Raw genomic sequence first — 26,147 nt, 5'->3', positions numbered from 1 at the left:
ACTCTGTTTTCGGTGACCTTCTTCAGTTGCATGTAACACCCTGTCCCTCCCTCCCTTGCTTAAAACCCTTCAAGGGCTAAATCCCCAGTAGGTCCCAGCAAGGTCTGGCCTCTGGCTACTTCTCTTCCACTTCCTTGCACATTTTAATGCCTCCTTTTTTCCTCAAGTCCTTTGCATGGTTTTCCCTCTGTCTGGAACACTCTTCCTACTTCCCCTTCACCTGGACTCACTCCATTTATTCTTCAGATCCCAGCTAAAACATTCCCCCTCTTCCAGGAAGCCTTCTGGGTCTTCCAGTTAAGTACTTATAGTTACTTATGCTTTTTTTTTTTTTTCGGTTAAGGTTTGAGATTTTCCAGTGACCTCTTTCCCACCTCTTGTTCTGAATAACCCTGACGTGACTATAAGTGAATATTTCCAGTCCCAGTAGAAACCTAGGAGTAGTCAAAACCCAGGCTTTCAGCTCAGCCCAGGGCTTCGCTGTTAATGGTTGCAAAATCACTTTTCTCTGAATTAAAAGTAACGTGATATGTTTTTATTTCTCATTTGCTTTCAGCCCAGAAGGCTCTTTCTTGTGGATATATCATTCAAAGTAAGTGCTTTGAATTCTACAGGTCTATGGGAGGTCTCCCATGTCCAGTCTGGCACCCCCTACAGTCAATTTTTAGCATGGCAGCGGGCTGGGGGGTGGGGTAGAACCCTGGTCAAGGGCTCCATGGGGGTGGTGGGGGAGGTGAAGAGTGGTTTCCCAGGGATTTGGACTACCCGCCTCCCATTCCCTAGATTGGCCTTTATCCAGCTGTGACTTGTATTTTGCCCTTGCTTCTCATCAAGGGTTTCTTTAAGTGGTATCACTTGGAGAACATTCCCCCTTGCTGATGAAAATAATCAGGACAGGTATTCTCCATTATGCTGCCCAGTATATGTTATACAAAGACCTTGTAAGAAATTCCTTTGAGACAAAGGATCAGGAAAAAAAGTCAGGTTCTCCTGATAAACTAATATTTATTATTATTATTATTAGTAGTAGTAGTAGTAGTAGTATTTATTATTACTGAAGTCAGCGAGAACTACGTAAGCCTTCATTTTTCTATCTTTGGCTTGGTTGCCAGGAGGCTCAGGGTAAAGTCTTGCGCTTAAGCTTAACTGCTTGTACTTTCCTCGGCTTTCATTTCTGATATCATTCTTTCCCTGGTGTCAAATCCTGGCTTTTATGCTCACGTTCTGTGGGATCTTAGCACTTGGCCCAAACCCATGTGGCCAAATTCTCAGCTATGAAGTGAACATAAAGGTGAAAACCTTTATTCTCATGAGTAGCTGGGATGACCAAGATCAAATGAAAACAGCTACCTGGGCAACTAAAGAAATATTTCTCCTTCTGTTCCTTTTTGTTTAAGTCGTATGTGGTCTCCCTGTGGTATGGCAACCACGCCTAAATTATCCATCATCTGAAACACCTCCGGAATGTAGATGGGCTTTTTTTTTTTTTTAATTTTATTATTTATTTGACAGACAGAGATCACAAATAGGCAAAGAGGCAGGCAGAGAGAGAGAGGGATAAGCAGGCTCCCTGCTGAGCAGAGAGCCCGATGTGGGGCTCCATCCCAGGGCCTTGGGATCATGACCTGAGCTGAAGGCAGAGGTTTAACCCACTGAGCCACCCAGGTGCCCCTGTAGATGGGCTTTAAAACAGGTTTCTTCCTATTATTAGGCCTGTTCCTGCCTCACCACCTGATTTTTCCAGCCACAGGGCACTGCAGCCCCTGCCTTCCCGCTTTTGCTCTTTTCCCTCCTCCAGAAAGCCCCGCCTTGGAGAGACTCTCACAATGAGAGAGGATGGAAATTTCCACGTGTGGGTGGCGAGGGTGGCTTCTGATGACAGACAGCTTCCTGAGGCTGTCCCTGCTGACCTTGGTAGCAGCCTGAACTCTGCTTTAGCAGAAGAGATCATTCTTGGAAAAATACGCATTTTTATTTTGTGTGTGTGTGTGTTAAGATTTACAATGCATTCTAGTAATTTTCAACTTGTAATAAAGCTCTCTGCTATATGTGATTTCGTTCACGTTTCAACGCTACCTTCATGGTAGGTTTATTACCATGATTGTCACCATGGTTATTATATATCTGACTTTTCAGAGGAGAAAACCAAGATTCAGAGAGGGAAAAGGTCCCATCACGGTCGTACTACCAGTAAGTGGGATATCCATGACTCAGGTTTACCGATCAGTGCCCCCCTCCCACCTTGCACCCCCCCTTCTCTCCTCTGTCCCTGCCAGGGTCCCCTAGTTGAGCTGAGTGCAGGGGGGCTGCCCAAGGGAGGAGAGGTCGGGCAGGGGTGGGTCTGTCTTCCCGTTTAGCTAGAGCAGCTTCACTTTTTTTTTAAGTTTTCATTTTAATTCCAGTTTGTTACATACAGTGTTCTCTTAGTTTCAGGTGTACAGCAGAGTAATTCAGTACCCCCGTATATCTCCCAGGATAGGGTAGCGTCACTTCTGTTTTATGAACTGGCAGTTTTGTTTTGTTTTGTTTTAAGAAATTAAATGATTTTCTGCCATAAAAGGAGTTTGGAAACCCTCCCCCAACGAGCCCCGTTTGGGACTGCCTCATTTTCTAAAATTGTCATCTTTCTCATTTCTTAGAAACCCAGAAGTTGGTAACAGCATAAGTCAGAAGCACTGGTGGTTTCCGAGCTGGTTTAACAATGGGTAAGGTGATGGGAGGACCCTCTGTGTTTGTCCATCTGCCCAATGCTTATAGAGAGTCTGAATGAAATGGCTTCATGGTCGTGACCTTCTCGGTCACTCGTCTTTCTGGCCCTGTTGAAGTCATACAAGGAATCTGTTTCATGGTTGGGACTAGGATATTTAACTTTGGGGGTTTAGTTTAGTTTTTCCATTTAACTTGGGGGTGAGTGGGGCTTGGGCTGACGTTTAGGCTGTGGGAAAGATGCTTGAAGCTAATTCAGTTAGCTGTTTATTAGTCCAGCAAGTTCCCTGAAATAACCTGAGGTCCTGGGTCACTAAACCGGTAACTGTGCAGACCTGGAAGGAAAATAAGAAAGGTGGGTACTGAGCCTTTCCACCAGAAGCATGTGTTTATGCACGAACGTATCGTGTGTCGTGAAGCTTTCTCCAGACACCCCCTCGCCGCACGCGTTCTCCACCTGGGAAGGCGTGCTCACGTTCACCAGCTGTCCGGGCACCATAGATCACCCTCCCTGCCTCACTCGGCTTGCTTTCCCTTTGTACGTAGGACCCGCATTTACCAAGAAGTGGAGGACACAGATGAAGATGAACGAGAGGAAAACAACGGAGAGCTTCAGCTATCAGACTGGTTTAACCCACAGTAAGAAAGGAGGCATCCCCCACCCCCTCCCTGGGTTCAGTAAATCCATGAGCTCCCATCAGAGGTGGCGGGAGGCAAGAGTGCCATTGAGAACATTCCTGATTGGGGATATGGAGTCTTGGCATCCATCAGACTTTCACCACAGATTAGATAAGAAACTGAGGGTCTGGGTGTTTTGACTCAGATGCCTGAGCAACGACACAGCAGTTCTGACCGCGGCTGTCCAAAGGCAGCAGGTGAATCACAGAATAGTGGGGCTGGAGGGGGTCTCGCTGGCCACAGAGTATTGTGGAAAGCCGTGGCATCTGGAGTCAGAGCAAGAAAATTCTCTCTTGAGATTCAGCTAACTCATCTGAAAATTGGCGGTGATGATGAAAGATCTCATAAGGCCGTGCATGCATTCACTAAGCGAACATACAACAAATGTTTATCAAATACCTATGATATACCGGCTGGTATTTTTCAAATTACCAGTCACAGTCCATTAATGTGTTCAGAAACGAGTTTAATGGGTCAAAATGAGGTTTTTGTTTTTTTTTAAAGAATTGAAATCAAATAGAAAATCAGGAGGCATCACATGAGGTAGAAGTAAGGTTAAGTATTGTGAGGTTGAATTATTGTTTCCGTATGTATGCGTATTTGTTTGGTTGTGATATAAAATGCATTTCTCACTGTAGGTTGTGGTAAAAAATACTGTGCTAGATGTAGTGTTAGGTACAGGAGATAGGAGAAACCAGTCAATATGGTTATACTTAAGAAGTTCGTAATCTTTGGACCAGGAGGTGTGCAGGGAGAATTTGCCAGAATTGGGAAGGAGTTGTGGTCAGTCTGACTTAACCCAACATGGATGCGGGAGTAACGAGGCAGGAGCTGTCCAAGATGACTGTGACACCTGAGAGACTGGTGGGTGGTGGTGGTGTTGAGCATGATAGGAGGAAGACAGCCAGGACTGGGAGTGGGGGTAGGTGATGAGCTCTACTAGAGACGTTTGGATTCAGGTACCTGCTGGGCATGGGGACTGAGATTCACAGGGTGCCTGTCTTAGTCTGTTCAGGCTGCTATAAAAAACAGAAATGTATTTCTCACAGTTCTAGAGGCTGGGAAGTCCAAGATCAAAACCCCAGCAGCTTTGGTGATTGGTGTGAGCCCACTTCCAGAGTCACAGACAGCCATCCTCTGTTCTCACACGGCGACAGAAGGGGCGAGAGGGCTCTCTGGGAGCTCTTTCCTGAGAGCACCAATCCCATTCTTGAGGCCTCCACCATCATGAACCAAGCACTTCCCAAAGGCCCTACTTCCACATGTCATCACACTGGGAATTGGGTTTCAGTGAATTCCACGGTGGTGGGGGAAACAGACAGTCAGTCTATGGCAGTGCCCATGAACTCAGTGGAAGACGTGTGGTAGACATGTGGATGGCAGTGGGACCTGTAGGCCTGGAGGGGGCCACCCAAGTAGAGGGCTAGAACCACATTCTGTCATATCAACATTTAAAAGGCTGGTGAAGGAAGAGAAGTCTGAGAGGGGGCAGGAAGAGCCTTAGAGAAGGATCAGGAGAGACTATTCCAGTGGGAGGGGTATGAGCTCTGGAAAGACTGGGTTATGTTCTGGCAAGCTCTCTTTTATTTGGGGGTAATGTGGAAGGATGGGAATTTTGGCCCCCACGTAGGTCATTCTGTGAGCTGGGCAGCAGGGCAGCCGTCTGTGAGACGCTAAACCCTTACTGGAAATGCAAGAATACGGAAGCAGTGGTGCCTTGTTAAGCCCCTTAGGCATGTGTGTTGGGGAGGGGAGGGACCTCCACAAGGCTCCATGGGCTAGGTGAGCCAGAGATAGTCACCAAGTCCCCTTCTAAGGAGGATGGTGTTCTTCTGCTGTGGCATTTCTGCTCACTGTGTGGGACCTGGAAGGCAGGGTGAAGGCTGAGTTACCAGAGACAAAGGGAGAGACATATTGTGGCCACCAGCTGTGACTCTGCTCTGCCCCATGCATGATACAGCGTCTCCTCCAAACAGATGACGAGCAGGTATGTAAGGAATATCAGTTTGAAGAGGCACCAAATTTAAGCCTTCCCAGGGCACCAAAGTATATTTCCTGCCTAAATGAAGGATTAGATGAATGACTGCATGAACAAATAAATACATTTCTATAAGTGTATCTCTTCCTGGAAACGACCTATAACATGTTGCAGCGTATTGTGCACACATTTCCACAGCGAGATCTCTTGGCTTCTGTGACAAAGCATCCTCTGGATTTCCCTCCTACTTTCTCCGTTCTCCTTTCTCGGTCCCCTCCAGAAGCGCCTCTTCTGCTTCCCAGCCATCAGTTGTTGGGAGTTTCTGGAGGCTCTCATCCATTCCCATGGCCTTAGACACCATGGTGTGAGAGTGACTCCCACCTTCCCATCATCAGCCCAAAGGTTCCCTGAGCCCTGACTTGGGTCTGAGTGCCTGCTGGACAGCTCTGCACACACGACTTCCATGACTCAGCTGGATCTCCACATTCTACCCTCCCTTGTTCTCAGTTCCGATCTCACGCCACAGTCCCACCTATCTCTCCGGTTCATCCTTTTCCTCCACCCACCCCATAGTCTCCCTGATGGATGTGTTCTGTTAATCCTGCCTCCAAAACTCTTCCTGCATCATATCCTCCGTATTCTGCAGCCCTCATTCTTGTTCCTGTCGCCATCGGCTCCTTGCTGGATTACTCCGGCTCTGGCATGCTGATGCACACATAGTGTGCACCTCACAGCTTTTCTGACCCGCTTCATGATTCACATTTTGTCATAATTCATATTTAAATTATTCACTTTGAACACTTCCTCTACCCAACACTTGGGGACCACAAGGTACCCATTAGTCAGTATGTAAAATTTAAAAGCTACCCATAGCCTAGGTAGGTGGGTTTTTATCTCGTGGGAAGCCTCTGGCCATCATGGAGCTGCACACACTGACCCGGTGGGTGTTGTGCTTGGACAAAAGGCATTTGGGCAGCTCTGAGTCTGTCTTGGCACTTTCCCCTCTTTCTAGAGCCCCATCCTTGTGGTCTTGCACATCTCTGGCAGCTGGCAGTAGCCAACACTAGCTCCGGCACAGGGCGGCCTGCCCTGTGTCACTTCTTTCAGGGAGCAGTGGTGTGGATGGTTTTGCTAAGACTCCCTGATGCACAGGTTCATCTGGGAACTGATCTGGTTCTCATTCTCCCTCCTCCCCACCCCCCACTGCCTGTGTTTTCAGGCTGTCACCCGGCTTCTTCGTCAGGGTCCAGGACATACTGGAATTGCCGGTGAAATTTAATAATTAACGGCTGGGAAATGGGACATTTTAATTTTTAAGTAAACATTAATTTTTAATATCGCTGCCTTTTTCTTTCCTGCTTGGAGGACTCTCCCCAGCCAAGCGACAAAACTGGATATGGCTTTTTCTAACTCAGACTTTCTAGAAAATGAGGACTAAGCAGGGGTCCCATTGTATAGCAGGCTAACCACCTGTTGGGAGTGTGAGATTCTCAAGGGGTAGGAAGGAGTCTCATTTCTCTGATCTCTGTGCTCAGCAGTGGGGCTGGTGTGGCTAGGAAATGTGTGATGAGGGACTGCCCCTTCCTATAAGGCTGAAGTTGCAGATCTCTTCTGCTTTTCTCTTACCCCTCCTTCCTTTATTTGTAAAATATGAGGGAGGGTGGCACCCACTTTATAAGGTGGGGGTGAGGATTAAATGAGAGATTGAAAGTCAAATACTTGGTCCCCGTGCACATAAGTATTAAATAAGTGCACTTGCTACCTGCCAAGTAGCCATATTTTTAAAAAAAAGATTAAAAAAAAGATTTTATTTATTTACTTACTTACTTACTTAGGGAGAGTGCGAGAGCTAGTGGGGCGAGGGAGAGAGAGAATCTCAAGCAGACTCCCTGTTGAGTGAGCCCAAGGCAGGGCTTGATCGCACAACCCTGAAATCATGACCTTAGCCAAAATGAAAAGCTGGATGCTTAACTGACCGAGCTACCCAGGCTCCCGTTTTTCCTCTTTTTTTAAAAATAATATGACCTTGGGGCGCCTGGGTGGCTCAGTGGGTTGGGCCGCTGCCTTCGGCTCAGGTCATGATCCCAGGTCCTGGGTTCGAGCCCCGCATCGGGCTTTCTGCTCAGCGGGGAGTCTGCTTCCTCTTCTCTCTCTGCCTGCCTCTCTGCCTACTTGTGATTTCTCTCTGTCGAATAAATAAATAAAATCTTTTAAAATAATAATAATAATAATATGACCTGCTTACAACATGTCCAGCTCGTAAACAGTTGCAAGACTTGGCTAGTGGGCTGGGTTGGAACTACTGAAAGATACTTGATGGGCTAAAACTAAGGACCGCAAAGAATGAGGCAGTGACACAGGGCGGAGTTCAAGTTCAGAAACGTTGGTTATAGATGTGTAAGCCGTGTGTGTGTGTGTGTGTGTGTGTGTGTGTGTGTGTGTGTGGTGTTTTGTGGTTTGAAATCCTGTCATTCAACAAAGGGGAGGTTTTATGTGACTAAAAGCACCACATAAACTTCTAAAAACATAACAAAACAAAAGCTCATTATTTCTCATTCTGCACTGATAAAAATGCCAGGGTAGCTAAGGTGAGTGGAAATGATGACAGATGTGGGTTGTAACCCAGCCTCACCAGCAGAGCTGGTATGTGTCTAAGCAGCAATACAGGGCTGCAGCTCAGAGCATGGAGTCAAACCATCTGGGTTCAAAAACCGGCTTTGCCTCTTACTAAGCTCTGTGACATTGGGCAAACTATTTAACCTCTCTGTGCTGCTCACAGATAAGATGGAAATCAAAATAGTACCTCTGAAGGGAGATGCCCTGAGCACAGTGCCTGGTCTCACGGGATGTGCTCATGTTAGTTTCCATCAACGGCAGCCAAGTTAGCAAGTCTTTCTGAGCCTCGGTTTTCTTACCTGTACAAGAGACATAATATGTGACAGGACTGTTGCCAGGACTAAATGAGGAAGTATAGTGAAGGTGCCTGGCACAGGTTGGTGCTTTCATGATTGAAGGAAACCAAGAGCGGCTCTTCCCAGAGCAGCCAGCCCACGCAGGGTGTGAGGGCAGACCCCAGACTCCAGACAAGATAGGGGGGCAGGAGAGCAGCCTCAGAGTGCCCCACCCCCCATCTCTGGGGGCGATTCAGCTGTGCAGGGCGAGAGGGACGCCTGAATCAGGGCACAGGCTGGAGCCGGAGGGACTGTCTGTCATCTCAAGAAGTAGAGTGAAGAGCTTGGTGACTGATGGACAGAAGATGAGAATCTGCTGAGGCACTTTTCCACTCTGGGGCTGGGGCTGGGGTGGGGCTGGGACTGGAGCTGGGACTGGGTGAGTTTGGAGCTGGGCTGAGGGCTGGGGCTAGGGCTGGGGCTGGGATGAGGTTGTGGTTGACCCAGCTTTGCCCAGCCTCACTCTGGAAATGCCAGCTTAGGTGGTGGGATTCGGGCAGTTTTGTGAAAACCCACCCTCCTCCGATGCGTGGGACTAGGGGAAGTTCTCGCTGGCTCCATCTATTTGCTGACACGTCCCCAACAGCCTCCCCAGGGCCACATGCACACAGCTGGCCGGGCCCCAGTGGGGACCACGAGGACTTTGCCCTCATCACTGGCCTTTCCCCCTCAGTGGATGAAGTACAAGCAGGTGGTTAATGGGGACAGGCCCATTCGTGCTGGGGTTTGACTCTGATAACTGTTTCAGTCTCTGCTTCCCAGCAGGGGAAATGCAGCCACTTCCTGAGCAGTTGGGGGTCAGAGCTGAGTCTGTATCACCCCCTCCTGCTGGGCCCCAGCTGCTACACAGCCCTTCCACATCTACCCTCCACAGTTGGTCAGTTTGCTGTCGCTCTTGTGTTGCTTCCTGTGTTTGTGTTGGCTTTGCCAAGTCCCTTTTGAGCATTCTAAGTGCAGAAAACATGCTTCCCCTTTGCCCTTTGTGCTCCTAGCAAAGAGGCAACGTGGTCTGAGGGGAGGGTCTGTGCCAGAGCCCCATGTTCCAGCCTTGGCGTGGGGGGGTAGGCTCTGTTAAGTCCTTGCTTTTCTGGGTGACTTTGTCTCTTTGTTCATAAAACAAACAATAATGCCAGAACCCCCTTAAATTGGGGGCCCTTTTTGGCCTATAACCAAGGTTTTACCCGGAAATCCATTTCTGGCAAAAGGCAGATTAAAATAGCTTTCTCTCATTTGGTTCCAAGGTCACTCTCTCATCCTCCCAAGTCAAGGATTAGGGCCTCCTGATGGCACCCATGGGGAAAGAACCCAGAGATGCCACTGGCAGTTTAGGAAGGGCTGGGAGATAGGGGAAGGGATCCAGAGGAAGAAGAGAACTAGGAAAGCCGCAAAAGGGGACAGAGTGATGGAGATGTACAGGTAAGATCCCCATCAGGGACCTAAAGGCAGCCCTCAAAGGCACCTGGCTAGAGCCCTCTGCTCCTCACGCAGAAGATGCTGCCCCTGCAAAGTCCACTGACTGCCTGGGGTGAAGTCAGGATTCAGGGGCAGTCTCAGCAGATCATAGCTGACCCCAGTGTCCCCTGAGACAGTCTCTGCCCCACCTTAGGAAAGCTGTCCTGACTCATGGCCCTATATTTTGTCACCAGGAAACGTCCAGAGGTGGTGACGGTGACCGGATGGAAGGCGCCGGTCGTGTGGGAAGGCACTTACAACAGCACCATCCTAGAAAATTATTATGCCAAACAGAAAATTACCGTGGGTTTGACAGTTTTTGCTGTTGGAAGGTAAGTGTCCCTAATAAGATCAACCTCCACTTTTTCTGGTTTCGTTGTCAGAGTGTTTGTAAGGGGCCCCCTGGGCTAACGGAGTTGTTCCTGCCTTGTCTGAATTCTTAGATAGGAGAATATTATAATGGGATGGTTTCCATCCCTCCTCTGCTGAGGCTCCCCCGGCCCCTAGAGGGCTGAGAACAAAACAATAGTGAGTCGACTCCTTCCCACCTCAAAGTGAGGGTCTTGGGTTGTAGGTTAAAGTGTCCGTTCCACCCATGGAGCCTAGGGTCTGTAGCACACCCACACATATCATGGCTTTCTCTGGAAATTCCAAAAATGGCAGCTGTTGGCCCAAATGTGCATCATCCATCCTCGTAACACTCTCAGACCCAGGACCAAGGACAGAAGGACCTACAGTCCAGACTGATCCAAGCATGGCGATTCTCCATGTCTTCCACAGTGCCTCAGGTCTTCCTTGGCCCCCAGAGAGGTTGGGTAGGTTCCTGTTGGGGCTTTCATTTCCTTGTTTAGAATGCCTCTTCTAAAACTACAGTCATTCTTACTTGAAATTAGTAGCCATAATATTAGTTTTAAAATGTTACATTTTAAATTTTAAATTTAAAATTTGGGAGGTTGGGGGCACCAGGTGGTGGGTATTGTAGAGGGCACGGATTGCATGGAGCACTGGGTGTGGTGCAAAAATAATGAATACTGTTATGCTAAAAAAATAAAAAATAATAAAAAATAAATAAAAAAAATAAATTTAAAATTTACATTTTAAAACTAATATTATGGCTCTTTTGGAAAGTCTTTGGGTTTTGAGGAGTCGACTCACCATTTTGCTCTTTTGGAAAGACTTTGGGTTTTTTTTCCCCCCAAAACAAAAGCAAAAGTTCAATTTTCCTAGTCCCCACCCCCACCATGGGTCTCTCCTTCTGTTCCTTTCCTGAAAACCACATGGAAAGTTGATCCCTTGGCCTCTACAAAGAGTGTTTTGAAGGCCCAGATTGATTTGAGCCTCAGATCTACCTGCCGTAGGACCTAAAGGAGAGCTCTGTGAAGATCTGATGGTTCTCCTGAGACGCCCCCAACCCAGAACCCAGAAGCCATCGCTGTAGCCATACTAATCAAGAATGGTGACCTGGTTAGTCACCTGGGTGGCATCTCTAATAGGCAAGGTTGACTCTGGAGTTTTGACATTTTCCTCAGAAGAATTTGTAGCATTCTGAGTCAGGAGCCTATACTCAGCTCACCTAATCCCATGGCACTGGGATTATGTTAGGGATTGCTTTGCTCTTGGTGTTTCCCCAAAGAACAGAATACTGTCTATGGCTCCAAAACAGCTTTACCGTCCAGCTGCAACTCTGCAGAACCAAACTATAAATCACATATCCTGGGGAAAGCCCTATGCTCTCCGCTCTGAAGCTGGGAGGACTGTTTGTGTGCTCAGCAGCAATAAATCCTTGTAAGAGTGGATTTGGACTTTTAAGAGGTGTGATGTTTGGTTTGTTTTCAAATAACAATGCAGGAAGCCAACAGCAGTGTTTTAATCCCTAAACAATGTTAAACCTCCAGCAGCTCCCTCCCTCATCCTAGGATTGTCTCCCAAGCTTCAGAGCACAATAGATTTTTCTTAAAGTTCCAGAGTGCCCAAGAATTTCCTGGCAACCAGCCACAGAGCCATGCTGAACTCCCTGTTTATATTGCTCAGATATCTTCTTTCCATTTAAATCACCAGGACTGTAAACTCTTGGGCTTCTGGTGGCCAGCTTTAAAAGCACACTTTGTTTTGGTAGTAAAGAAAGGAAATCCGGGCAGTTACCAAAAAGCACAATGAGGTAACAGTTATTATGGCCCACAAAACTTCTTGATTGGCTGGAGCTATGATCAGCAAATTAAATTCAGTCCACAGTCGCTGAGCAAAGCATGAGTCTGGGATCTGCATGAGTTGTGTAAAGCCATGTGACTCCTACTTCTTCCTCCTCTCTGTGATCTTCCTGGCTTCACAAGATGGTACAGCTTGGGTTACAGAAGACACCAATATGACGTATTTGGAATGAAGACATACATAGCTAAAATATCTCCACCCACCCATTAGTGTGGCCCAGATCCAAAACACATTGTCAGTACCACATACCAAATGCTGGTGAGGATGTGGAGCAACGAGCACTCACCTTCATTACTGGTAGGAATGCAAAATGGTACAGCCATTTTGGAAGACCATTTGGCAGATTCTTACAAGGGTAAACATAATCTTACCATATAATTCAGCAACTGCACTCCTTATTACTTAGCCAAAAGAGTTGAAGACATATGTCTACACAAGAAAACTCCCCACAGATGTTTACACCAGCTTTATTGATAATTGCTAAACTTGGAAACAACCAAGACATCCTTCAGTAGGTGAATGGATAAATAAACTGTAATATCTAGAATATTATCAGTGCTAAATAGAAATGTGCTATCAGGCCATGCATACTTGGAGGAACCTTAAATGCATGTTAACTTAGTGAAAGAAATCTATCTAAAAAGACTGCATACTGTATGATTCCAACTATATGACATTCTATGGAGACAGTGAAAAGATCAGTGATCGCCAGGGGTGGGGTAGGGTTGGGGGAGAGGTGCTGATGAACAGGCAGAACACAGGAATTTTAGGGCATTGAAAATACTCTGTATAATACCATACATAGTGATAGATACATGTCACTATACAGTTGTCCAAATCCATAGAATGTTCAACACCAAGAGTGAATCTTAATGTAAACTATGGGGTGATTATGATAGGTCAGTGAAGATTAACGGATTGCAAGGCATGTGTCACCCCAATGCTGGATACTGGTAGTGGGGGGGGCTGTGGGAAGGGAAGGGGAGCAGTGGGTACATGGGAACTCTGTGCTTTCAGTTCAGTTTTGCCATGAACGTAAACATGGTGTGAAAAATAAAATCTGTTTTGAAAAACAAGGAAAAAAATAGTTAAACTAAGGTTAAATCAGGCTGTTTGCTCTGGTGTTAGGAGGAGTCTTACAGTGGTGGTATCTGAACGGTGTACTGGTGTTTGGGGTGATCAGTGGGAGGCTCCCAGGGTGAATATGTAATATAGAAGGATATCTATGCCCTGTAACCCATTCTCTGGGTCCCAGAAGAGGATATGAGAATAGTGATGGTTAGGCATAATATGTCCCCAAAGAACCTAAGGGTCATGTCACTCTTGTATCCGGTAGGACAATAGCAACATTGGGTATAGTTTGAGGGAGAACTAGTGCCCCCTGATGTTGGTCAGAGGGTACAAGCTTCCAGTTACAAGATGAATAAATTCTGGGGATCTAATGTATATCATGGTGATTATAGTTAATAATACTGTTATTATGCACTTGAAAGTTGTTAAGAGAGTAGATCTCAGATGTTCTCATCACAAAAAAGAAATAGTAGTTATGTGACATGATGGGGGTATCCGCTAATGCTGTAGCGGTAATCATTTTGTAATATACAAGTGTATCAAACCAATACTTTGTATACCTTAATGTTATTCAATGTTACATGTCAACTACCTCAGTGAAGCTGGGAAAAAAATATCAAATAGTACCCACTTTGCCTGCCCAGTCTGAACCAAGAGATAAATAAGACTAAGGGCTAATCTAAGCAAGATAGATGACGTGAAATCATGTTCATTGCAGTTAAGGTGGGTACTGGAGAATGTGGCTTCTGTCTGCAGACCCTAGGCTTCCTGATATTAAATCACTGAATTAGAAAGATCAGGTATCCAGGCTTCCAGATGCAGGGTAGGGCCTGTTCCAGTACTCCCACTTCAAGGCCCCAAGCAGTTGAGAACACAGGCTCCAAGAGTGAGAGTGGTGAGTACAGGTCAGTCTTCCAACATCAGCAGGTAAGTCACTCCTCCTCCCCAAAGTGGAGCGAATGAATGGTGGAAAGCAGCCAGGAATGTTGCCCTATCAGATGTGGAAAACACACGTCTGGGATGGGGAAGATCATTCCTCCCCTACACTGCCAAACACAGACAAGATCATTGTAAGAGCATGGAGTCTCCTGTGCAGATCCCAGCAATTACATTTGTCCCGTCCTTCTTTGTTTCAGATACATTGAGCATTACTTGGAGGAGTTCTTAGTATCTGCCAATAGGTACTTCATGGTTGGCCACAAAGTCATATTTTACATCATGGTGGACGATGTCTCCAGGATGCCCTTGATAGAGCTGGGTCCTCTGCGTTCCTTCAAAGTGTTTGAGATCAAGCCTGAGAAGAGGTGGCAGGACATCAGCATGATGCGTATGAAAACCATTGGGGAGCACATTGTGGCCCACATCCAACATGAAGTGGACTTCCTCTTCTGCATGGACGTGGACCAGGTCTTCCAAGATAGCTTTGGAGTGGAGACGCTGGGCCACTCGGTGGCTCAGCTGCAGGCTTGGTGGTACAAGGCAGATCCCGACGAGTTTACCTACGAGAGGCGGAAGGAGTCTGCAGCCTACATTCCATTTGGCCAAGGGGATTTTTATTACCATGCAGCCATTTTTGGAGGCACACCCATTCAGGTCCTAAACATCACCCAGGAGTGCTTCAAGGGAATCCTCCAGGACAAGAAAAATGACATAGAAGCCGAGTGGCATGATGAAAGCCACCTGAACAAGTATTTCCTTCTCAACAAACCCACTAAAATCTTATCCCCAGAATACTGCTGGGATTATCACATAGGCCTGCCTTCAGATATTAAGACTGTCAAGATATCTTGGCAGACAAAAGAGTATAATTTGGTTAGAAATAATATCTGACTTTAAACTGTGCTGGTAGGCTTCTGAATTTGAGAGAGTATGATTCTGGCAACTTTCTCAGGAGAGTAACACTTAACTTTTAAACAATACTAACAAAACACCAACACCACAAATACTTACTTGTAACTTTGAACTTCGCAGTATGGGAGAATGAACCTATGGTAATCAGGTGTAAATTCCCAGTGATTTCTTATTTATTCTGGGTTTGGGGGAAATACAAAAAAAAAAAAAGAATTTTTTTTTTTTTTGACACAGGCAAAGAAAAAGCCAGAAACCTTCTGCACATGCCAGATAACATACTGGAGGAAAAGGTGCTAAGGAAGTGTTTAGCCACAAGATACAATTGTGAGGGGTCAGCTCCTCGACTTCAGTGTCCTTGCTGAGTTGCTCAGCAGCAGAACTCTGAGGAAGGACACAGTCAGTCCCCCTTGGCAATCCTCGGATGGTTTCAGGAGCAGACTGCTTCAGGCCATTGGCTGTCCATGTTCTTTTCCCATCAGGAAAATGTCATTTGGCTTCTGTACAGATTGGTGGAGAATTCCCAGTGGATAGCATGGTGGTGAAGGTTTGGAGTCCCAGGATATGTGAATGAGCCAATGGAGTGGAAACAGACTCATAGTGAGTTTGCCATGAAGTGGCAGAGGGTGGGAAAAGAGACTGGTCACTGTGGGCCACCTCTGAGGGGTGGAGGGCATGGGGCTGGTGCTTAAACACAGCATGGATCCAGGCGCTGTGTGGGAGGCTGTGTGGGAGGCCGTGCGGGCCATCTCTGGCCGCCTCAGACCCACAGCAACCAGGGCGGTGGTCTTGCATGGAGATGCTTCTCTTTTGGCCCAAGTCACATTCAGTCTGCTGGACTCTGCTGCTTGAGTCCTCAGTTCTGTGGCCAGAGCTTTGAAGTGGATGGTGACAGAGTAGGCAAAGGCCCACAGTAGACTAAAGAGCCTGGCAAAGAGTTCAACTCCCAAACCTGGGCTGCATGACAGCCAATCATCAATGTGCCTGGCCTCTGTCTGCTCGAACCCTCAGGGCCCCCCAGCCCATCATGCGCCAGAGTGGAGGGCTGACATCCAGGAGTAGACCGGATTGGAAAAACCCTCCCATCAAGCAACCTCTTGTTTTCCCCTGCCCCATCTGCACTAAAGCAGTGTAACAACCAGAATAACAACAGCGAATAAAATCTGCTTCATATCAGAAGCAGAGGGGATGGTAGTGGGAGAACCCATCCTCATGACTGAACAGCTTAACTTGCAGTTCTCTTCTCTAAGAGAAGCTCTGAAATCCTACATATTATTTAAAGTTAAGTGATTCAGTGTCAAGGAAGTTGGGAGGCAACATCTACATAGGCAGGAATATTTATAGTTGGCATGTGTTCCAGTTTGGGTCAGTTTGTTTCCATTTTTAAGTAATGGATTTGAAGAACCACTGCCCTGGCTCCATGGTGGGCACAGTGGGCTTATGTGATCCAAATAAAACCCACATTATTTTTCCTACCATTTCACTGTGCCTCCTACTCTTCAGTCCTTGCCAAAAAATCTCACAACCCGGCAAAACCAAACCAAATCAACAAAGTCCTAAAGAAGCGGACTTCGTGAAAGAAAATGAAGGCCACACATCAGGGTGCTGCCTCTCCAGGATTCAAGTTTTCCGGGATCCCTTCTGGAGTAAGGACAGTTGAGCATTTATGTCCTACACCAAAGAAATGCCCTATCTTAAAAGATAAGGGGAAAGGACTGATGTTTATTTACCTTTGAGGGAATCTTGATTTCCTTTTGTTTGTTTAAATTTAAATCCCAAGTGAGTAAACACAAGATCTCATGAATAGTTCTTCTTAAACATTAAAAAAAAAATAATAAAATTCCTGATTCACAGTTGAGTAAATTATTTTCTCAGTAGATTCTGGTCTGGTCATGGATTGTGCACTTCTCCCAAAGACATTCAGAATCGTCCATGATACAAATTTTACGTTCTTAGATTCCAAAAAGTCCCGAGGTCTTTCTAAAAACACGTACACTATTAAGAAGATAGGATATGGCTGAGACTCCCAAACTTTCAAAACAAAAATGCTTATGGAGAGCTTTTCCAAAGTGGGGCATTGAAGTAATTAACTCCCCGTGGAGGAACCAGAAAGAAAAGGCTCGCCCCTGAAGCCTAGGGTGGGACGGGGCAGAGGGAGAAAACAATGTCATAATACATCTGGGGGTTGTTAGTCTTGACCTCTGGGGAATATATATGGCCAAGGGGCTCTGGGAAAAGGCTAGATTTCCAGCAAAGGGCTGGTGGATTTGTAATAGAAAGATGAAAAGTGACAAGACTGAGGGAGTGAGGTGCACTACATTTACAACAGGGCTTTATTCTGTCATTAGAATTATTTTCATTTTATAGATGAGCAAAGTGATACTCAGAAAGGTTAGCCACCTGGCTAGGAAACAACTGAGTGGCAGCTCAGACCAAAGAAGCCGACAAGGACAGATGCGTCAACACCATACATCTGAAGGACCATGTTTCATATCAAGGAAAAGGCAACTTTATAGAAGGATCTCATAAAGGGGTATTTTTGCCATAAGAGTTAATATTTTAAAAACTAGATATGTCTCCAAGCCTGTTGTACTATTTCCCACTTTTTGTACTAAACCTGCCCTAAATGCATTAGTTAAAATGGATCATGTAAAAAAAAAAATAAAAGACTATGGTCATTTTTATCCTTTCTGCATGCATGCAGGGCCGATTCAAGTCCTGTGGGCACACACTAGCTGTTGTGCCAAGGCAGGTGCCACGGAGGGTACGATTGGGCAGGGCAGGTGGAAGGGACAGCTGCACCTCCACCTTCCACTCCACCTCTGATCTGCGGGTCACATGCAGCTGGAAGGGGACACATTTCTTTAAGCCCCAAAGGGCCTTACTTCTCTTGTCCTTCTTGGAATGACGCATCATTGATGTCTCCCAGCCAAAGTCACCTTGTGATTTACCAATAAGGGAATCATAGTTACGGCAATACTTAAAAGTATTAAAAAAGTATTAAACGCACTATTTGTTAAATGTGCCTTATGTAAGTGAATAACAGGCACAATAGCATAGTAACAGGGGTTACTATGACGTAAAGGTCATAGAAAGCATGATTGCATCATATATAATGCATAATTTTTAAGGCGAGAAAACAGGGTTTAGTGAGGATCCATTGGCCAAAGCCTCAGATCTATAAGGGTGCCGACTAGAATTTAGACCCAGGACGATCTGACTGTACATCCTTTGCTCTTTTCACGGCTCCTGTCTGCTTCCCTCACTCTCTTTCACACATGTGCAAGTGTGCATAGATGCGCAAACACACACATCATAGCCATCTTGTTTTTGAAATTTGAGGACACCAGAGGAATCACTACCAAAAGCTCTCAATTCCTTTATTAGGAATTAGGAACTTAGTAGACCAAAAACTCTCAGAATGCAGGTCTAAAGCCATCATCTAGTGCCATGTTGGAGAAGTGGACAAATGAAACATGAGCAATACGGGGTCCAGGGAAGCACGGAGGAAGGGGGGAGAAGCTGCTTCGGAGGGGCTGACTCTGAGTTTTGAAAGAAGCAGATGACTGAGGAGTGGAGCGGGAAGAAGATTTCAGAGGGAGGAGCAGATGTAAAGCACAGAGGGCTGCCTTCCCAGAGACCCACACAAATGGTGCTGGGGCCTTGGTACTGGCTGAAATGAGCCGGCAGAGCCTGCCTGGAAAACAGTAAAGACCATGTGAGCACTGTGGCTGATTGAGGACTCCACATCTGCCTGGCATTTGTGGCTCTCCTTCTCCCCTCCCAGCAATACCAGGGTGCTTTGGTGGAGTCAACATGATTTCCATGGGAACTGGTGGCATGGTTGGAGCAAGGGATCCAGACTAAGCAAATCAACACTTTCCATTCCCTTGGTGGCAACAATTGATTTGGGGATGGGCAGGTGACCTAAACTAGTCCACTTAAAGTGAATCTCAGGTCCTTTCAGGAAATGAGGAAGCATATAGTATTAGGAGCTTGACCACGGGAAGGTCAGCCCTAGGATGGAACTGACAATAGGAGGAGCAGGGAGGCTGAAGGAAACACGGTCCTTGATGACAAGCCTGAGTCGCTGTCCCCAGCCTTACCTGAAGCCTGCACTGCCTGTGGGCTTTTCAAATGTGTGTGTGTTCCATTATTAAGTCAGTTGGACGTAAAACTGAAAAATACCCCGTTGAACCCTTCTAGATGTGTTAGCTCCTGATGGGCAGGTCCATAGTCCTAGCCCCCAACTACATCTCAGAGGTGCTGCTTAACTCATACCTACTTAATGAATGAAGGAAGGAATCATCATATCGACTCTCGTCATGCTTAATAAGAAGTGGTTGTTTTCATTTAAATTTTTAAAATTTTGTTGTGGACTCTATGTCCTACCACAAAGTGGATGCTTTCATATCTGGCACCTGGAACATCTCCCCCTGTGTGTAGTACATAACATGAGGACTTAGGAATTGCAACCTGGGCTTCAGGCTCGAACCGGGGGCTGTAACCTACTGCATTGCACAGGACAGCCCCCGCAATAATGATTTGGCTCAAAATGTCAGTAGTGACGAGGTTGAGAAATGGTGGTAACGTTCCTTTGAACTTCATTAAGGAAGAAACACTAGGGAGTCAACATGCATAATACCCAATGGCCTGTCCCCTAGGAACAGTCCCTGATGTGTGTCAAGAGCTTTAAACTCGCCTCTTACTCCTGTAACATTCACAGCTAAGACAGAAGTATTTCCCTATACTGGACACCAGACGGCAGGGGTTTCCAAAGATTGCACGTCTCCGAAGCAAGTGCAGTGCTTAAACACATTCCTCTCTGGGTCTGCTAAAGACCACACATTTGTAGAAATAGATGTGAATAAACGAAAATAGCTATAAATATCTAAAGAATGTGTTTATAAAAGATTAGTCAAAGTTAGAACATACTTTTAGTGAACTGACCGTAACTGTTCAGAATAAGACGTGGTTATGCCAGCTAGGTATTTTAGTTACAAATATTTTTATTGCTGGGGTGCCAGGGTGGCTCAGTTGGTTGGGTGTCTGATTTAGGCTCAGTCATGATCTTAGGGTCTTGGGGTCAAGCCCTGCATCAGGCTCTGTGCTCATCAGGGAGTCTGCTGTCCCTCTCCCTCTGCACCCCTCCCTACCATGCACATGCATGCCTTTCTCTCAAATAAATAAAATCTTTAAAAAAATATTTTGATTGCAAGGAACAGGCATCCTCCTTGAGCTGTCTAAATCTGAAAGGGAGATTTCTGGGGTCTCTTTTTTGGGAGGGAAAGTTCAACTAAATAAAAGGGAGAGTTGATAACCAGACAGTAGTATACTGAAGCTGGTTTATTCCCAGCTCCCTGTGCAGTGAGTGACTTTACTGTGATAGTTTGATATGCGCCATACTGAGAATACTGACACCATGGGAATCAGTACACGCTGGAAATCAGGGCTTTTTCCCCCTTCCTTTCTTTTCCATTTTCCATTCATTTCTTTTTTAGGACTTGGTGCATAAAAATTTTCCAGGCCATGAGCAAGAGCCAGGGAAGTTCTATCTAAAGGCTTCAACAGCTAAAAATTGTGAACTTTCCCCAGGGGTCTGTCAATATGGCTCAGCCCCAACTATTTCCAGGCTCAGGGTTTCTTCCTTCAAAACTTTTACATTCCTGGAAAAGAAAATGCAAACAGCACAGCATCCACTCCTGCTCCCAGCCGCTGTGCTATGGGGCAGGCTTAACCGGAGGGTTGACTGCACCGCGGGGCAGTTCTCAGAGAAGGACATACCGTGAGCTGGGTAGATGCCTCTCACAGTGTCTACCATACTCCACTTATAACTGTCTAGTCATCAATCACTTCTTCCCATGTATCTAAAATATTCCCTGCTACCATGATCCAAAAACATGCTACACTACTCTAGCACAGCCCCCTCTCCTAAGAGCAGACCACAGAATCCACAGATAACATCAGAAGGCCAAGCTTCTCAGAGTCTACTGTCTCCTTTGGTTCCTTAGAGAACACATCTGACTATTCAGCAATCTGTGCAGTAAATGGTAAGCTTAGTTCACACCTGAAACACACTAGAGTCAGTGGTGAGACACAAGGAAAGAAGAGGGAAAAATTATAGTAACCCTGTTTAAAAGAAGGAAACAGGGGCACCTGGGTGGTTCAGTGGGTTAAAACCTCTGCCTTCGGCCCGGGTCGTGATCCCAGGGGCCTGGGATCAAGCCCCACATCGGGCTCTCTGCTCGGCGTGGAGCCTGCTTCTTCCTCTCTTTCTGCCTGCTTCTCTGCCTGCTTGTGATCTCCGTCTATCATACCCATACAAAAAAGTATTAAGTTGAACAACTTACATGTTACCGTTATACTACTTTCACCATGAAATGAGTACCTTGGATAGAGGCAATGTTATGTGTGATACAATGGCAATTAACAAGATAGTCTGGAAAAAAAAAAAAGATATTCTGCAAGTCAACAAAGCTGATCTATTTGTAGACAGGAAAAGCAAATCCCTACCCAGAACATAAAACATTCCCCTTGAAGGAAAATCTTGTCCCTTTCTTTTATAAAAGTCTGATCTAATCAACCAACCATCTGGCTGGCTGGTCTCCCTGGGAAATGGTGTCATAGTGTGGGCTCCAATTGTCCCCTGTCATTGACAAGTTAGGTGCTCAGGACTGGACATAGCTTGGTCTTAGCAAAGAGATATCTATGACATTGAGCCCATGCATAAACTCCACTGGACTCCAAGCCACTTTACACAGAGACACTAAGCAAGCCATGAAGGAAACTGGGCAAGGTGTCTAGTTGCCATCCAGAGGGTGCCAGACTGTTAAGCAACTCCTTTGCAGAGAATGCCCTCTGGCCAGCATTTGCCTTCCAGAGAAGGAGTTCCATACCTGTAACAGAAATCTAATGACTCCAAATCTCTCCTACTTCCTCTTTTGTTTTACCAAACAATTTCTTTTTTTGTTTTTTTAGATTTTATTTATTTATTTGACAGATGGAGATCACAAGTAGGCAGAGAGGCAGGCAGAGAGAGAGGAGGAAGCAGGCTTCCTGCTGAGCAGAGACCCCAGTATAGGGCTTGATCCCAGGATCCTGAGATCATGACCTGAGCCCAAGGCAGAGGCTTAACCCATTTAGCCACCCAGGTGCCCCTACCAAACAATTTCTAAACACAAGTTTTAAACTGACTTCTGCTTTCAGAGACCCTTTTTGTTCTGTTAGTAAATCTTTAATCTGACCTAATGAAGAAGGAGGGATAATCTTTAAACCCTTTCATCTTCTCAAGTAGATACTGATTTGCATCTGTGATGTGCCTAATTGATAAGCATCGTCACTGTGATAAGGGCACATCTGGCCAGTATTAAGGTAGAGTTTGAGACTTGTGAATCAAATATAAGTACATGACTATAGACTTTAAGTAGGGTTTTAAAATAAATGTATAATAAGTAAATGTGAAAGTTTAGAAAATCCCTAAAATAAAATCTTTTGAAGATCTTGAATCTTGACTCTGCCATTTGTTAGCTGTGGAATACTAAATTATTGACTTAAGGGGCACCAGAGTGGCTCAGTGGGTTAAGCCTCTGCCTTCGGCTCAGGTCATGATCCCAGGTCCTGGGATGGAGGCCCACATCAGGCTTTCTACTCAGCAGCTTCCCCCTCCCTCTCTGCCTGCCTCTCTACCTACTTGTGATCTCTCTCTCTGTGTCAAATAAATTTAAAAAAATAAAATCTTTAAAAAAAAATAATAATTGACTCAATCTGTGCTCACGTTTCCTCATATGAAAAATAGAGATAATGATAGTACTTATATTATGGGACATTGCAAGGATTAAACAAAACCTGTAAAGCACTTAATCACTGTGCCTGGTACATAGTAAGTACTTTATAATCATTAGCTATTATCACTTGGACCAAAACTTCTGTTGTCATGATAAGGTGGTAACTTTATTTGTTTCGTGTTTGTTCAACAGAAAACGTCCTGATGTAAAAACAACAACTGATTGGTTTGCACCAATCATATGGGAAGGAACTTATGATAGACAAGTCCTGGAAAAGTATTATAAAAGGCGGAACATTACTGTAGGCTTGGCTGTGTTTGCTACTGGAAAGTAGGTGCTACTAACATTCATCCTTTTTTATTTTGGAAGAACGTGGATAAGCACCCACGAACTCTCTACACAGCTAAAGAATTACTCATAATTAACCCTAATCATGATTTCTGGCTGAACTGCATAATTATTTATAGTGGTTATTTTCTCTAGCTGTGGCTGAGTCCTTTACATGACTTAGCAGTCTTCTTATCAATATCCACATAGCTCTCTTCTCCTTTCTTCTCAACCAACTTTATGGCTCTTCTGAGGCTCCCAAGCTCACTACCTCCTCTTTCATTAACCAACACAGTTAAGCTCTAGACGCAACTTCTCGGCTCCTACCTACTGGTAGGTCTTAGCAATAATAATACGTGTGTGTTAAGTGACATTTAATCTCCTGATGAGTTTTCAAAATGTTTTGTTTTTCATGTTTCACAGGTTTGTGGATCAGTACCTGCAACAGTTCATCCAGTCTGCTAATAAATACTTCATGAGTGGCTACAATGTTATCTTTTACATCTTGATGGATGACTTCTCCAAACTACCTCCTATAGAGCTAGGTCCCCTTCGAACATTTAAACTATGTATTGTACTTAGACAACATGTGTGGAAAGACCTGAATTACATATACATGAGGAACTTGAATAAGTACATCCTAGAACACATCCAACATGAAGTTGACTTTCTCTTCAGTATGACTGTAAACCAGATCTTCAAGAAGGACTTTGGGGTAGAAGCCCTGGGCAAGTCTGTAGCTCAACTCCATGCATGGTGGTATTTTGGACATGACAAAAATTTCCCTTATGAGAGAAGCCCTAACTCAGCAGCTTTCATCCCTTTTGAAAAGGGAGATTTCTATTACCATAGTGCAATTTTTGGTGGCACGCCCTCTGAGGTTTTAGCCTTCATCGAAGAATATAAAAAAGGAGTTCAAAATGATGCTAAAAGTGGATTTAAGAGCACATATGAACGTTACCTAAACAAATACTTGTTTATCAATAAACCCACTAAGTTGTTATCACCAGAATACAATTGGGATCCAAATTTTAGATCTCCCCCCCAAATTAAACATGTGAAGATAGAATGGCAGTCAAAAAGTATTTGATGGTTATAGCCTTAAATTTATGAGTTAATAAGTGAATCATCAAAATTCCTCAAATATAAAACTTACTAAAAGTTTCAGTATTTTAGAAACTTACAAAAATGTGCAATCTTTTGAAATTGTTTTTCTCCTGTCGATTTTGAACCATCTAAATCTACCTAAACTGGATTAAGAATAAATGGATGTTAATTTAATATTAATGCACAGTGATGTTATAATTTATATATCATAAATAATGTAGAAATACTTTTGGAGGCATAAAATGAAGAAACACACCCAGACTCTAGTTCAGATAATAAAGATGGATAGAGAGATGATAGATAGATGATAGAAGGATAGACAGACAGAAAGACAGATATACATATACATGTACACAATGTCAAAGGGATATATGTAAGGGAAAAAATATTCATCAGATGAAAACTTCATCAAATACCCTTTTTAGTGTTGGGAGATGTATACTTTTTGTAATTAATCTCAATTAGTATTTAATCTATTATCTGATTGAACTTAGGTGAATTAGAGTCATTCTACCAAAAACATATCTTACCTCTATTGTTACAAAGATTCATTCTTTGTAATATTCTTTTGCACTCATTCTTTATTCTTTGGCAGGGGGCATAGGGAGAGGGAAATCCTGGAAATAATTGTAGACAACTATAAGAGGACTCTGAAAGGTAGAACAAGGAAAGCAAATGGGCTAGGGACCCTAGGGACCTCAGGGACCTTAGGACTTGAGGAATGATATGGAGGGAGTTCCCTGCAATTTCTTTTGTCTCCCATATATCCCCGACTGGGCACTGTAGAGGCACACAGCTCAGAACCACCAAAAGCCAAAGCCAAGAACAAAAAAAAAGGGGGTGGGGAAAATAAACTCTAGGACCAGCCAGGAAAAAGCCCAGGAAAGAGACAGCTCATCAGAGACCTAATGGGGAACCCCATCTCCATGCCTTACCTGGCGGCCTGCTCTGCCTACACCAGCAGCACCTGCAAAGAGAAAACAGAGAATTCCACCCAGAAGCTGTGTCTCTTGGCCCTCACTTAGCAGTAGACAGAGACCTATTCTAGCATCTCTTGGGCCTCTACCCAGTGGTAAGAGATGACCACCACTGCTACCACCAGAGGCAGAAGGAGGCCCAGGTACCTTCCTCTCTCCCTCAGGGGCACTAGCAGAGATGGGGAAGAAGCCTGTCAGCACTAGATGACCTAGAGAGATGGTTCTGGAAAACACTTCATCCTCCACCGACCTCCTAGAGCCCAGGAAAGCATCTTCCATGGCCTCAGACAATACCAGCAGTGATTAGGTAGACACAGGGTGGCCCAGACAACAGGCTCAGGGAAGCACTCACTGTGTCATAGCCTAGCATCTCCCACACTCCTCCTAGCAGGACCTGCCTGGGAAAGAGCTCTTTACCCCTGCGGGCAGCATCAGCACAAGCAAACAGGAGCCCAGATGGTTCCAGGTGAGTGAAATGGACCAGAATAGCACTATACAGGCTCTGAATCCTATACTATCACTGGAACCACAGCCCAGAAAAGAAAGCTAGGGATGATGCCTCAAACATTGGCTGAAATAAAAAACTTAAAGAGGATCCAAGGACTCAACCCTTACTATATTCAAAATTTCCAGGATATGATAAAAAAAAATCATACCAAGGACAAGAAAAGTCACAACCCAAACAAGAAAAGGCAATCAACAGATGCCAATATAGAGATAAATCAGATGCTAGAATTATCTGACAAATTAGAACAGCCATCATAAAAAACTGCTTCCATGGGCACCTGGCTGGCTCAGTTGGTGGAGCATGTGACTCTCGATCTGAGGATTGGGAGTTTGAGCCCCACATGGAGCATAGAGACTGCTAAAAACAAAACAAAACAAACTACTCACTACTTCAACAAGCAACTCCAAATATCTCAAAACAAATTTAAAAATAGAAAACTTCATGAAGGGGCATCTTGGTGGCTCAGTCGTTAAGCGTCTACCTTTGGCTCAGGTCATGATCCTAGGGTCCTGGGATGGAGCCCCACATCTGGCTCCCTTCTTGGCGGGAAGC

At 45.1% G+C, this 26,147-nt stretch overlaps 2 protein-coding genes across 5 annotated transcripts in view; both read left to right on the top strand.

Annotated features, from left to right (window-relative positions):
• GGTA1 (glycoprotein alpha-galactosyltransferase 1 (inactive)) overlaps nucleotides 1-17,167 on the top strand; it is a 54,946-nt gene extending 37,779 nt beyond the window's left edge. For all 4 annotated transcript variants that reach the window (XM_047700042.1, XM_047700045.1, XM_047700043.1 and 1 more), the window contains 6 exons: nucleotides 557-592; nucleotides 2,137-2,190; nucleotides 2,640-2,705; nucleotides 3,253-3,345; nucleotides 9,960-10,097; nucleotides 14,181-17,167. In XM_047700042.1, coding sequence (XP_047555998.1) covers nucleotides 557-592; nucleotides 2,137-2,190; nucleotides 2,640-2,705; nucleotides 3,253-3,345; nucleotides 9,960-10,097; nucleotides 14,181-14,874 — 1,081 coding nt within the window. In that variant the 3' untranslated portion in view covers nucleotides 14,875-17,167. The remainder of the gene's footprint in view (nucleotides 1-556; nucleotides 593-2,136; nucleotides 2,191-2,639; nucleotides 2,706-3,252; nucleotides 3,346-9,959; nucleotides 10,098-14,180) is intronic.
• LOC125083010 (glycosyltransferase 6 domain-containing protein 1-like) lies at nucleotides 15,428-24,234 on the top strand. Its single transcript, XM_047698907.1, has 3 exons — nucleotides 15,428-15,439; nucleotides 22,834-23,006; nucleotides 23,427-24,234. Exons 1-3 carry the CDS (start codon nucleotides 15,428-15,430, stop codon nucleotides 24,091-24,093), a joined length of 852 nt encoding a protein of 283 aa, XP_047554863.1. The 3' UTR covers nucleotides 24,094-24,234.
• Nucleotides 24,235-26,147: the final 1,913 nt, after the last annotated feature.

This window comes from Lutra lutra, chromosome 13 (assembly GCF_902655055.1).
Source record: "Lutra lutra chromosome 13, mLutLut1.2, whole genome shotgun sequence".
NCBI lineage: Eukaryota > Metazoa > Chordata > Mammalia > Carnivora > Mustelidae > Lutra > Lutra lutra.
This window is presented reverse-complemented; position numbering and strand designations above follow the sequence as displayed.